The sequence below is a fragment of the Eptatretus burgeri genome, chromosome 14 (genome assembly GCF_056783735.1).
Source record: "Eptatretus burgeri isolate ZD-2024b chromosome 14, Ebu_testis_v1, whole genome shotgun sequence".
NCBI classification, from domain to species: Eukaryota; Metazoa; Chordata; class Myxini; order Myxiniformes; family Myxinidae; genus Eptatretus; species Eptatretus burgeri.
In genome coordinates this window covers 45,239,548-45,251,694 of record NC_140974.1, presented here as the reverse complement: position 1 = coordinate 45,251,694, position 12,147 = coordinate 45,239,548, and the positions used below count along the sequence as shown (strand labels likewise).

At 41.4% G+C, this 12,147-nt stretch overlaps 1 protein-coding gene across 7 annotated transcripts in view; it reads right to left on the bottom strand.

Moving 5' to 3' along the window:
* RGS3 (regulator of G protein signaling 3) overlaps positions 1 to 12,147 on the bottom strand; it is a 276,636-nt gene that overhangs the window by 141,214 nt on the left and 123,275 nt on the right. For all 7 annotated transcript variants that reach the window (XR_015051183.1, XM_085854602.1, XM_085854603.1 and 4 more), the window contains one exon: positions 10,505 to 10,695. Coding sequence is in view for 6 of the 7 variants with exons in the window: in XM_085854602.1 (XP_085710728.1) it covers positions 10,505 to 10,695 (191 nt within the window). In the remaining variant the exon portion in view is untranslated. The remainder of the gene's footprint in view (positions 1 to 10,504; positions 10,696 to 12,147) is intronic.

The following is a 12,147-nucleotide window of genomic DNA, read 5'->3' as shown; positions in this document are numbered from 1 at the left end:
GTTTGCAGAGTGCTGCGAGCTTCCCCATATGTAGCTTTTGCAGCTGAGTCATCAGGGCTTGGAAGCAATCTATTGTAACAGGAGTGTTTCTTTTGAAGAAGGCCCTGAATTTCCATAACGTTCTAATCAAACCAATCTTGGTTTCTTCTGGTTGAAAAGCTAACCACTTCTGCAGGTGTTTCCTGCGAGACAGATTTAAATGGTTTCCACTGCTCTTCTGGGTTAATATCATCGCCCAAAGGCAGGCCACTGCTGAGTCTGTCTTCCAGCTTGCTCTGAAAATCTGCTTTAACATTTCGTAAATCGAATCAATGCACTTGTAAGTTTCCTTGTTTGTGGACATTTTCCTTTGGGTGGTGATTCGATTTCAAAGGCAACTTTGGCCCGAACCAACCTGTGGTCAATGTATCAGAGCAGTCAGCTTTGGGCAGAACTCTGATGTGTAATACGTCTTGTACATCACGTTCGTGCACCAGAATATAATCCAGAAGGTGCCAGTGCTTTGAAAGTGGATGCCTCCACGTCGTCTTAAATCTGGATTTCTGCTGGAATCGGGTATTGGTGATGTTGGGTTCATGCTTCATGCAGAACTCCAGTGGAAGTTTGACTATTGTAACTGCAGTCCGCCCATGACACCTTTCCAAAGCTCTTGGTAATGTCCAACTCTTGCACTGACATCCCCAAGTACGACGAGTTTAACATTAGAGACTACTCTTCTGAAATTGAAGAAACCTCAGAGCTTTCATTTTAATTATGGTTCAGTACTCACACAGAAAACGTGAAACTTTTTTTATTCGTCTTAAAGTTTTTGTCAGTCATATAAATATTGCTTTTGCTAAAGTAGATCCTGATACAGTTTAACAACTTAAAAAAAAAGTTTTGAAGAGTTAAGATGAACAAAAATTTACTTCATACTCCAAACAACACTAACTAAAGGTGAATCAGTCTATATGAGAAGTCAACCGTATCACATTTTCTCAATTCACGATTTCTGTGATTGTTATGCTTACAAAGATCGACAAAATTATGAATACATGGAAGAGAGTGGTTTTGTTATTGTTAAGGTGAATTACATTGATTTACATATTTTTAAATCTGATCCATTTCCAACTTCTTAATATATCAGTCTACCTCGAGTTCTAGAATATTAAAATAAAATAAAATCTGTCATTATTATTAAAGCAAAGATAATATGTTTCCTTTGGTCTCTCTGAGCTCATATTTATCCTGCTAATTCTCATGTATGTAGAGTCAGTCGTTATAAAGAATTTGAGAATAAATTTAATATGAAAGGCATTGAATATCCACGGGGTGGGAAATCACACAGGCTCCATGTCCTTATTTGCATGGAGAGACTCACACGTGACCAAGTGTAACTCATCTCATAATAAATGACACATTTCCACTTCTTTACTTTGGCAAGGCCATGACATTCACTTTAACTCTGTGTAATAGTAGGCAGCTGTGCGGTCCTGTCATGCACTGGCAGTGGGTCCATTTAAGAGTGGTGCCCACAGAACCTAATCAAAGTCCTATCTCAAGAGAATCCTGGCCCCAGCACCACAACAGCTTCCTCACTGCATCATCGCCGGAGGGGTCACAAAGTGGCCTTCCACGGTAGCCAGGAGTCTATCTACCGCATGACCGACTAAACTAGATACTTATTATTCATAGTATCTCGTTCAGTCGGTCATGTTGTTATCCATTCGTAGTCGAATGTTGTCAAATGCTGGAGCAACTGGGGATGAAGCATGGTGGAGCCGCAGACCAGTCTCTTCCTGAGTGTTCACCTGGCCTGCAGGTAATCATGGCATTCACCAATCTACAAACCTTAAAACACAATTCTCCCACTTGGCTGACGTACCATTTTCATGACTCCTGCCAGACAAGGTAGGGTGTTCCTCAAAGCCATTGCCTGCAGCCCCACACTACACAACAACAAAAAACGAGAGATGTCCTTTTTTGTCTTTCCATCACACAACACAAATTATTACACATTTCATTCCTACACACCGTAACCCCTTCCACTCAGTCCAGGTGCTAGTCCTCATGGCCACCGACTCATCTGCATTCTTCCAAAGCAAAGCATGGTGAGTCGTGGCAGTGGAAAACGTAAAGTTTGTGTGTATATATATATATATATATATATATATATATATATATATATATATATATATATATATATATATATATATGTATATATATATATATATATATATATTTCCACTGAAATGGTTATTCAATACTGGGAGTGACTGATGCAGCCATTCTTCTCTGTTTCTCACAGCAAATGAAACCCAGAGCATTTGTCCCAACCTAAGGGCCCATTAATCACAATTTGTGGAGGGTTATGTGGGCTGATCTGGGCCTCACCCAAACATTCTTCTAATTTAGCAACACAACATTCCACAAATGCTCTGGTTGATTGTCCGGTGCAAGTCTCAACTCTCGGTCCTCACGGGAACGACATTGGGTCACAATGTGTTGGGCTGTCCCAGAGCCTGAGGGAGAAGCTGTTGGGCCACTTGCCTGGGCAGTCACCTCCTCAGGCCCTCACTGGCCCGACATACAGCCACCAATACATGGCCAACCCACACCTCTGGCGTGTTGTCCTCCCAGATACGCCATTCACTGGTGACCAAGAGGGACCATCTCAGACCCCCAGGGGGCTTACCACCAATGGGGTCAAGTGAACCCATGAGCACAAAACCATTGTTCTGGCTGCACCCCAATGGAGTTGGGGTGTCACACACTCATTGTGAAACACAGCCAACTCCAACCACTCATCCAGATTACATGTTCAAATTCTGTCAGGATAGCTAAAGCAGGATGGCATTCACACTACCAAGATTGGGTTCCAGGAAATTTCTACTTTTAATTGTTTTGCCCTTTTTAAATTTATTTCCAACTCTGCTGGAACAGCTCATCATTCCTTTCTCCAATTTTTTCTTTCATTTTGCCAAATCTTTCCCAGTTCTGTTTTTAGCCACGTCTCAAGTAGCGAACACTGGCTCTAAGAGAGCTCCACGTTCTTCTTCTTCTTCTTCTTCTTCTTATTCTTCTTCTTCTTCTTCTGGTGGTGAAAACAAAACGTTTATTAGCCACGTCTCGTTGCGAACACTGGCTCTAAGAGAGCTCCGCGTTGTTGTTGTTGTTGTTCTTCTTCTTCTTCTTGACTGGTGGAATGACGCGGCTCTTGGACACATTTGTCCTTGTTTTTTATGTTGAAGGCTCTAATCATGGACTACAAGTCCTCATCGAGGCCAGGCCTTATATACAAGAACTGTGTAGATAGAAAAGTGAAGAAAGAGAGAATAGTCTAAGAGTTTTTGAGAAAGTAAAAAATATTTTTGAAAGGGGGAAGGTCATAAGTGTTAGAAAAGACATGAGAAGGCAAAGAGTTCCAGAGTTTGACAGTGGAGGGGAAGAAACAAACATTGTAACTGCCCACACTTGAGTTGCCAATGGCCACACAATAATCATGTGACGTAGAGGCTTGTCATGTATCTTGTGGTCTCGCTAATGGTGGAGGTACACAAGCAGCAAGTTCTCAGGAGCAGAAAGCGAAGTAATATCTGCAGAAAGGAGAAAGAGAGTCAACTTGACAGCGTAATTCAAGCAGGTCGAGTTTTAAAAGAGCGAAGCTTGGATTTTGGGAGTTTCACCAGAAAATCGAAAGAGGGATGCTTGGATATCAGACCCCCATGTCAAACTCTGTCAAAGGCTTTTAAGATATCAGGGCCTACAACAAAGGATTCCCCAAAGTTTCTTAGAAAAGAAGCCTAGATATTCATAATGAAAGAAAGGATATCACCAGAGATCATCTTATGAAAGCCATATTGATTGTCAGAGAGAAGACTGTGAGATTCAAGATGCTTGAGGAATTGGGAATTGAGAAGACATTCAAAGACTTCGGAAATAGTTGAAGTCAAGAGCAATGAGACGGTAGTTGGAAGGATTTGAATGATCACCCTTATTTGAAATAGGTTGTACTAAGGCACGTTTTCAGGTAAGAGGAGAAGTTTGGGTTTTTAAACAAAAACGAAATAAAGGGGCAAGAATAGGTGCAAGTACCGAAACACACTCCTTCAAGATTTCAAGTTTAATTTCGTCACTCAACTTTATTAAGTTTTCATCCATTTTGTCTCTGCTCTGTTTACTTTCATCTAGAATGGCCCAGGTCACATCAGCATGTTCTACTGCACCATACCTCCTGACTTAGAGGGGGAGAGATTCCATGTGATGCTTGGGGTGGAAGAGGTGTCTAGAGCAAGCTCCTCAACACTAAACCACCTCTGACGACTTCGTGTTCCGCTTCATGCACCGCTTCGTCTGCCATCTTGCATTTTTTTTTGTTCAGATAGTTAATTCTTTTGAAATTACAAATGTGTAATCAAACATGCTTTTGTGCAAAAGATTTTCGATAATTTTCCCTGGAGTCTGGAACCATACACCACTCCCGACACCAAATGTCACAAAGTAGAGTTTAAACGTGAGTCCAATATGATGCTCTTGAACACCAAATACTACATTACCCACCCCATGCTAGCCATGTAACCACAGACGACATAAAAGCCAAGCCTGCCAAAGCTGATCTCCTCAGAAATGGCTGGCTTAAGGCCAAATTGAACATGGTATATCCTGAGTAGTGGCGCATATCTTCCATCTTTCACATACGCATGTCCACACATACGCGTTATCAGGATTGTAATTAATCAAGTTTGATTCCCTTGGGATTGTGAAATGTACTGAAACAGCTTGAACACAGGCATAACGGTGGAGAGGATACACATGGGCCTTCAGGATACATAAATACACACTTTATTGGCCCAAGACATAAAACAAATGGAAATCCCGACACAAACTTTCGACACATTGAATGATTAAACACACTTACCGGTACAGCAAAAAATAAAAGCCGTTAAGGGCTCACAGACACATGGTTGTTCACACAGGACTGGGTGATGCTGAATGGGGCAGAAAGGTCAAAAAGTCTCAAGTTGTATGTGCAGTGACTTGTGTGTGCAGCAAGACAGAGCAGAATGTGCTGCCGACTCATGCAGCGTTGCAATCAAGCACCGAGCATCTCACTGACAGCCCATCTGTGTACTCCAGTCCTCGTCTCTCAATCCTCAATCCTTCTTTCACAGTCCCTTCACAACCATGAGCATGCCCTGATCTCCATTTCCCCTGCCCCTGAGGTGTTGCCTTCAGAGTCCTCTTCATCAATCACAGGCCACTCCCTGACCGAGCAACAGCGTTTCAACCAATTAAATGGCGATGGCTTTGATACACTCATTGCAATGGCCAATGAGCAGCACGGTCCAATGGCACATCACCTTACTTGCCACCGATGTGGGAAGGCGGACATTCCTTTTCAAGGGCGAGGGAGGAGAGTTGTGGAAATGCACGCCGTGATGTGGACTGTGATGCTTGACTCTCTCCCAGCTGCCACCCAATTCGACATTTGAGAATGAAAGGACAAGACATATTATCCTTCCCGACACACTACTGGTTACAATACCATCTTCCAGGAATGCACAAAAACAGGACGGCTTATCCCTATACACAGTTCCTTAATACAGGGAGAAAAATCCCATAAACTAGGTGAACACATACAGGGGTCTGTACCTTAATTCTGAAAACTGACCCCTCCTCCATCCCCTCCAAATATGTGACATAATATTATACAGTACTTATAATTGAGGAAAAGCTTTTGTAGTCGAGTGTTATAATTGTACTTTGAATGAGAGATTGCATAAAATATTTCCTGAATTGTAACATCAGAAATTGGCTGTACTATTATTCAAGGAATTGCGGATGATTACAACAATAAAGTACATTCCTCAAAAAAAAAGCAAAACAATCAAAAGTATTCATAACATTGGCGTGTGAAAAAGACATTAATTTTAGAGAACCTAAATTAAAAGTTGGTGATATTGTTTGAATTTACAGATGGAAATCACATTTCGAAAATCATATCCGAAAGGATGGACGAGGGGGCTTTTTTAAATTGTTGAAATTTTAAACACAACTCCCTGGAATTGAACAGAGAATAAATATTCGGCTCATTTTATACACAGGGACTCCCCCCCAAAAAAATCAAAATTAGGCATTAAAAACAATTATGAATATTTTTTTTGCCTTTCAATGGATGTTTTGGGGGTATGACAATGTCATCTTCATATTATTTGATGAGATTGGTTTTTATATGAAGGTTAGATGATTATATCATCTTAAGGGATGGTCGAATTGTTAAGTGGTTGAATAATAGGGGTTAAAGTGGTCGAAAAGGTCAAGTTATCTGGAACTGTTATCTGACTTATTACGAAGAAGGTTTATAAAAAGGGATAAAAGGTTAAGGGGTAGATGAACGGAGAGGATGGCACACCTTAGCACCATTATTACTTCCTTTCCCTTCTATGGACCAACCTTCCAGTGTCATTCTTTCCCACTTTTCCCACCAGGGCTTCAAGCAGGCAGTTCACCATCAACCCATGCCAGTCTCCATGCTGACCCATGATATTTATTCTCCTTTCCTACCGTCTTGCTTATAGATTCAACCCTCCCTCTCTCTTCCTTTCCTATTCATTCATTCATTGCCTTGTTGGTTGGACCAACTGTTACCCCACTACCCCACTGTTCAGGCTTAATCTTCCATGAGCCTTGCTCTTGCACACAGAGAGAGAGAAAAAAAGATTATGTGGTTTGATAACAGGAGAAAAAGATTAAGTGATCTAAGTGATAAGTAGTGTAAGTGATTGAGCAATCTGAAGGATCAAATGCATCATGAGGTTAATGATATTTTGGATCATTAGGCTTATTACTGAGAAGAGGTAAAGGGTAAAATGATGCAGAATTCTCATTTCCATTCCACTATTGCAGATGTTAGGAAGCTTGAAAAGAATAGCAGGTAAAACACTCTCAATACCTTTATTGATTTATTCTGCTTTATCAGCAAATTAGTGCTAGTAAAAGTAAAATTGCTCATAAAATAAATAGATTCTTAATTATTTTTTTTGCTCACATTAATTAATTGCTAGTAAAACCATTTAATTTACTGCAATACAGTATACAAATCAATGGAAACACTTTTTGCGAGGGCCACATCAGTGCTTCAACAAAATATCTGCTGTTAGGAGGAACCTTTTACAAAGATATTTTGATAAAAACCAAAAACAAAGATAGTCTGTACTCCAAAAGAGCTCTGCAAATTTACCAGAAGCCGTAGTACACAAAACCACCATGGATTCTGTTTGAATGGCGAGTGCTAATTATTTATCAGAGTTTGGTGATCTCTCTGCACTTCCAAATGTATATTTTAAATATGGTTGTGATTGAAATGAATATGTCTGGTGGTGTTGGCGTTGTGGTGGCTGAGAAGTGGGTGGAGGTAGTGTTGGAGGTTAGGAGGGTAAATGCAAGAGTTATAGTCCTAAAGCTGTTGTTTGATAAGCGTATATTAACAGTAGTAATAATAAATGCCGCACAGATAGGATTAAGTGAGGAGGAGAAAGACAAGTTTTGTGACACTTGTGCATGTTGTTTCAGGAATGAGCGAGAGAGAAGTTGTGATCAGAGGGGATTTGAATGGACATGTTGGAGCATTGGCAGAAGGATATGAGGGTGTGCATGGTGGGTCAGGTTTCGGAGTTAGAAACACTGAAGGTGTAAGAATACTTGAGTTTTGGGATGCTTTAGATATGGTCGTCTGCAACACAATGTTTAAGAAAAGGCTGAAGAGACTCATCACTTATGAGTCAGGAGGTATAAAGAGCCAGATAGACTACTTTCTAGTTCGGAGATTAGATAGGAAGTTGGTTAAGGATGTGAAAACAAGAGGTGGAAAAGTATGTGCCTTACAAAATTGGCTGCTGGTGTGTGATGTAAAGTAAAGTTGGAGCAGGAAAAAGAGGAAACCTTACGTCCCAAGGAGAAGAGGATGGAAACTGAAAGATCAGAATGTAAAGGAACATTTCTTTGGGGAACTTGTGGAAATGAATCTTGGAAACCCTATGGTAGGAGAGGATGTAAAGAGTTGTGAGTAGGCACGACATCTGCCATCTTTCAGGTAGGCAGGCTGCAGCCTCTTCCCTCTCTTAAGACATTGATAGTCATAAGTTGGTCAAAAACTTGGAATGTCTTTTAATCGTGAGAAATATCAGACTCTTTCACCATCTCTCTCTGAAAGGACCATCTGGCAAACCCTCCTACATAATTTCTTAATAATCTTCTTGAAGAAGTTCAGTCACTCAAACTCTTGGGTGTCACTATCAGCCATGCTCTTTCTTGGGCAAACCACATTTCCAATTTGGCCTCCAAAACCAAATGGGCATCCTTTGTCATGCAAAATCCTTCGAAGTGATAGGCCCATCGACTCAGCTTCATCATGGGAGATTCCAATGACCTTAAAGGCTTTGGTTTCTATGGTGTCAAGCTGAGCAAGGTGTGTCGAGGCAGGGTCCAGATGGGAGAGCAGTACTTCATCAAGCTGTGGAAGAAAGCCTTGTCGGTGGATAAGAGTTTAGGTGTGCCATGGTCTGTCTGTCTGTCTGTCTGTGAGCAGGATATCTCAAAAGTTTATGGATGGATTCAGTCGAAACTTGGTGGACAAGTTGCGTGTGTAATAAAGATGAATTTATTAGATTTTGGTGAAGATTTGGATACGATACTTTTTTTGATTTCCAAAATGATTCTTCATAATTGAGAGATATGGCCAAAAACAAAATATAGCATGATATTTCAAAACGTTGTGCACAGATTTGGCCAAAACTTAGTGGATCAGTTGGTCAGGTGACAAGAACAAGCCGATTAGATATTGGTAAAGTTCTGGATGCAGATCTGGCCGATCAGTGGGATACAAAACGTAAGCTGATCAGCCCGGTCGAGGAATACGCTCCACCGAGTGCTGTTCTTGTTTGCACCTGTCTCCATCTTGTCAACTCCATGTGTCCTCTCTTAGGCCTAAGTCACATTTGCTCTACGGCGAGGATACGGCGGCCGTACGCCCTCTGAATTGACAAACGTGCAGCGGCCGCAGAGTTTCTGAGGTGCCCTCAGGGTGGCCCTACGCTGTTTGGCTAATTATTACAGGCCGTAAGGTCGCCATGGAATTATAGCGCGGAGTTATAACTTTTTTCATTTCTACTTTCGCCGGAGCAATTTGACAAGCCGAAACAAAAGAAATGGTAAAAAAATAAAAAAAAATTAACACATTCGTTACCGTCCGTCTGGCCACACGTTCGCCTTAGGGCCCCCTGCGGTCACCTTGCGGGCACCTTGAGGCTACCTTGCATCTGCCTTGAAACTTCTATGGCCGCCGCAGGGTCCCCTTAAGGTCACCGTGCGACATCAAATCAAAGACTGTACGGCAACCCCACGTTTTCGGTCTCCACAATTTATAAATACGCCGTGCATCTCCCCGAAAAATAAAAACGTATGTGACTGCTACATTGTGTGACTGTGGAAATACTGCGGCCGCCATATAATTGCTTGTGGCCGTAGATTTTGGAGACCCCACGGCCGCCGTGGCAAATGTGACAGGCCTAAATACGCTGTGCGGCTCCCCGAAAAATAAAAACATATGTGACTGCTACATTGTGTGACCGTGGAAATACTGCAGCCGCCGTATAATTGCTCGTGGCCATAGATTTTGGAGACCCCACGGCCGCCGTGGCAAATGTGACTTAGGCCTAAATACGCCGTGCGGCTCCCCGAAAAATAAAAACATATGTGACTGCTACATTGTGTGACCGTGGAAATACTGCGGCCGCCGTATAATTGCTCGTGGCCATAGATTTTGGAGACCCCACGGCTGCCGTGGCAAATGTGACCTAGGCCTTAGCCCCTTGGGGGCCAGGAAACTTATCTTTGAGAAAGTCGGCAGAGACCCCCTGGAGAGAACCAACTGTCGCTCAAAAACAAAAGGATGTTTCAAAAAATTATTTGACCTTTGATCTTTTGAGCCCAAAATGCAAGCACTTCATCCATGCATTACATTCTATACTTCCACCAAGTGTGGTTGAAATTTCTTCCCTGGTTCACAAGTTATTGTGGTCATGATCGTCATTTGAAGGGCACATGATCTTAGACCTTTGACATTTGAACGTTAAATTGAGTGAGTTCATCTTTGTATCACGGTCCATACTTGTACCAAGTTTGATTGAAATCTCTTCAGTGGTTCACAAGTTATTGTTGCAACAAAAAAACCTACCCAATAACAGACGTACGGACAAAAAAAAACCGCCGGGACAGACAATCCAAAAACATAATGCCTCCGACCTTTGGCCGCAGAGGTATAGTAAGCATGCTGGATCAATAAATTAATCAGTTTAATATGCATTCACGAGTGAGACGGTCAATGAGACAAATTGCTGATTGTTTGATTTAACTTTTTATATCCAAAATGAAACCAATCACCTTCTCTCAGGTCAATTGCAAGTGATTCTGACAATGGTATGGCAACTACACTTATATTTGGTATGAGGGAGAGCAGAAGACACACCTGCACAGACAACGGGAAGACGAGGGGCTTTTGCAGGGTAATTCCAAGCTGAGTTAGGCCTTGTAAGCTTTGCCGACGGGATTGGTGATGCGAGGATAACAGGCAATGAGAAGCAGCATGCCTGCCAGCTGCACTGTCCTCGACACTTCCTTCTGACCGCTTTGAATCATGCTCCAATCGGTTTGGAATAGCTGTAAAACAGGTCGAGACAGAAACATTATTTTCCATCTTCATCCAATGGCGACCACAAATGAATGAAAATTTCTCCACGTTGTGATTTGTATTGTTTGACGTTTTCATTTGCATACAAGGATACTTAAAACACCCTTTTTGATGCAAGTTTTGTAATGTGAACAAATTTCGCAAACAATTTAACTATTTTTACTGTAGGTCTCTCAATACTTTGGATTTAATGATGTTCGCTGACATTCGCGTCAAATGCAAGTTCGCTTCTGTGCTCACCCATGGATGGAGAAATGCAAAATCAAGCAGCCTTTGAAAAGCCTGCCCCACATCAGCACCACAGTTAGAGGGGTAAAAGTGACCCAAACAAAGATTTACATAACTTTCTGCCTTCTGGCATCATAGGTACATACTCCTTTTTTTTTTTTTGAAGTTTTTTTTATTAATTAACCTCCGCAATCTTCGAAGATGGACGGAGGTTACTGTTTTCACCCCTTTCTGCTTGTTTGTTTGTTTGTTTGTGAACAGTATTACGGAAAAAACTCCTCGACGGATTTCGACGAAACTTGGTGAGGGGGTTAGGTATGGTCCAAGGATCATGCCATTAAATTTTGGACTTGGTCCCCCCCCCCCAAAAAAAAATTGTTGGAGAAAATTTTTTTTTTGCATTTCTACATGTTCTTAGTGATTTCCAACCCCCCCCAAAAAAAAATTGTTAGAGAATTTTTTTTTTGCATTTATACATGTTTTAAGTGATTTCCAACCCCCCACCAAAAAAAAATTGTTAGAGAAAAAAAAAATTTTGCAACTTTTTTTTCAACAAAATTTCGATTTTTTGGGGGCATTTTACATGTTTTAAAGTGATTTCCAACCCCCCCCCCCCAAAAAAAAATGTTGGAGAAAAGAACTATAACTGTCAGCACTGTTTACATATTTAATGAATATGATATAAGGTTCACTTGAGTGACCCAGCAGTATTGGCGGCGGAGGTTTTGCACTCTCCGGAGTGCTCCCCCTCGAGTTAACCTCCGCCATCGAAGATGGACGGAGGTTACTGTTTTCAGCCCTGTCTGTTTGTTTGTTTGTTTGTTTGTGAACAGTATTACGGAAAAACTCCTCGACGGATTTCTACGAAACTTGGTGGGGGGATTAGTTCTGGTCCAAGGATCATGCCATTAGATTTTGGACTTCGTCCAAAGTCCAATATAGCCGCTATGGCGGCCATTTTGAAAAAATATTTTAATTTTTGTTTTTGCATTTCTACACGTTTTAAGTGATTTCCAACCAAAAAAAAAAATTTGTTAGAGAAAAAAAAAATTAGAAAATTTTGCAACTTTTTTTCCAAAATATTTCGATTTTTCAAAAATCTATTGGGCCCGATATGTTCTCGTGGATCAGGAATTGCGTGGCGGAAGTATGCGCTCTACCGAGTACCCTTCTAGTTTATGTTTGTTTTGGTG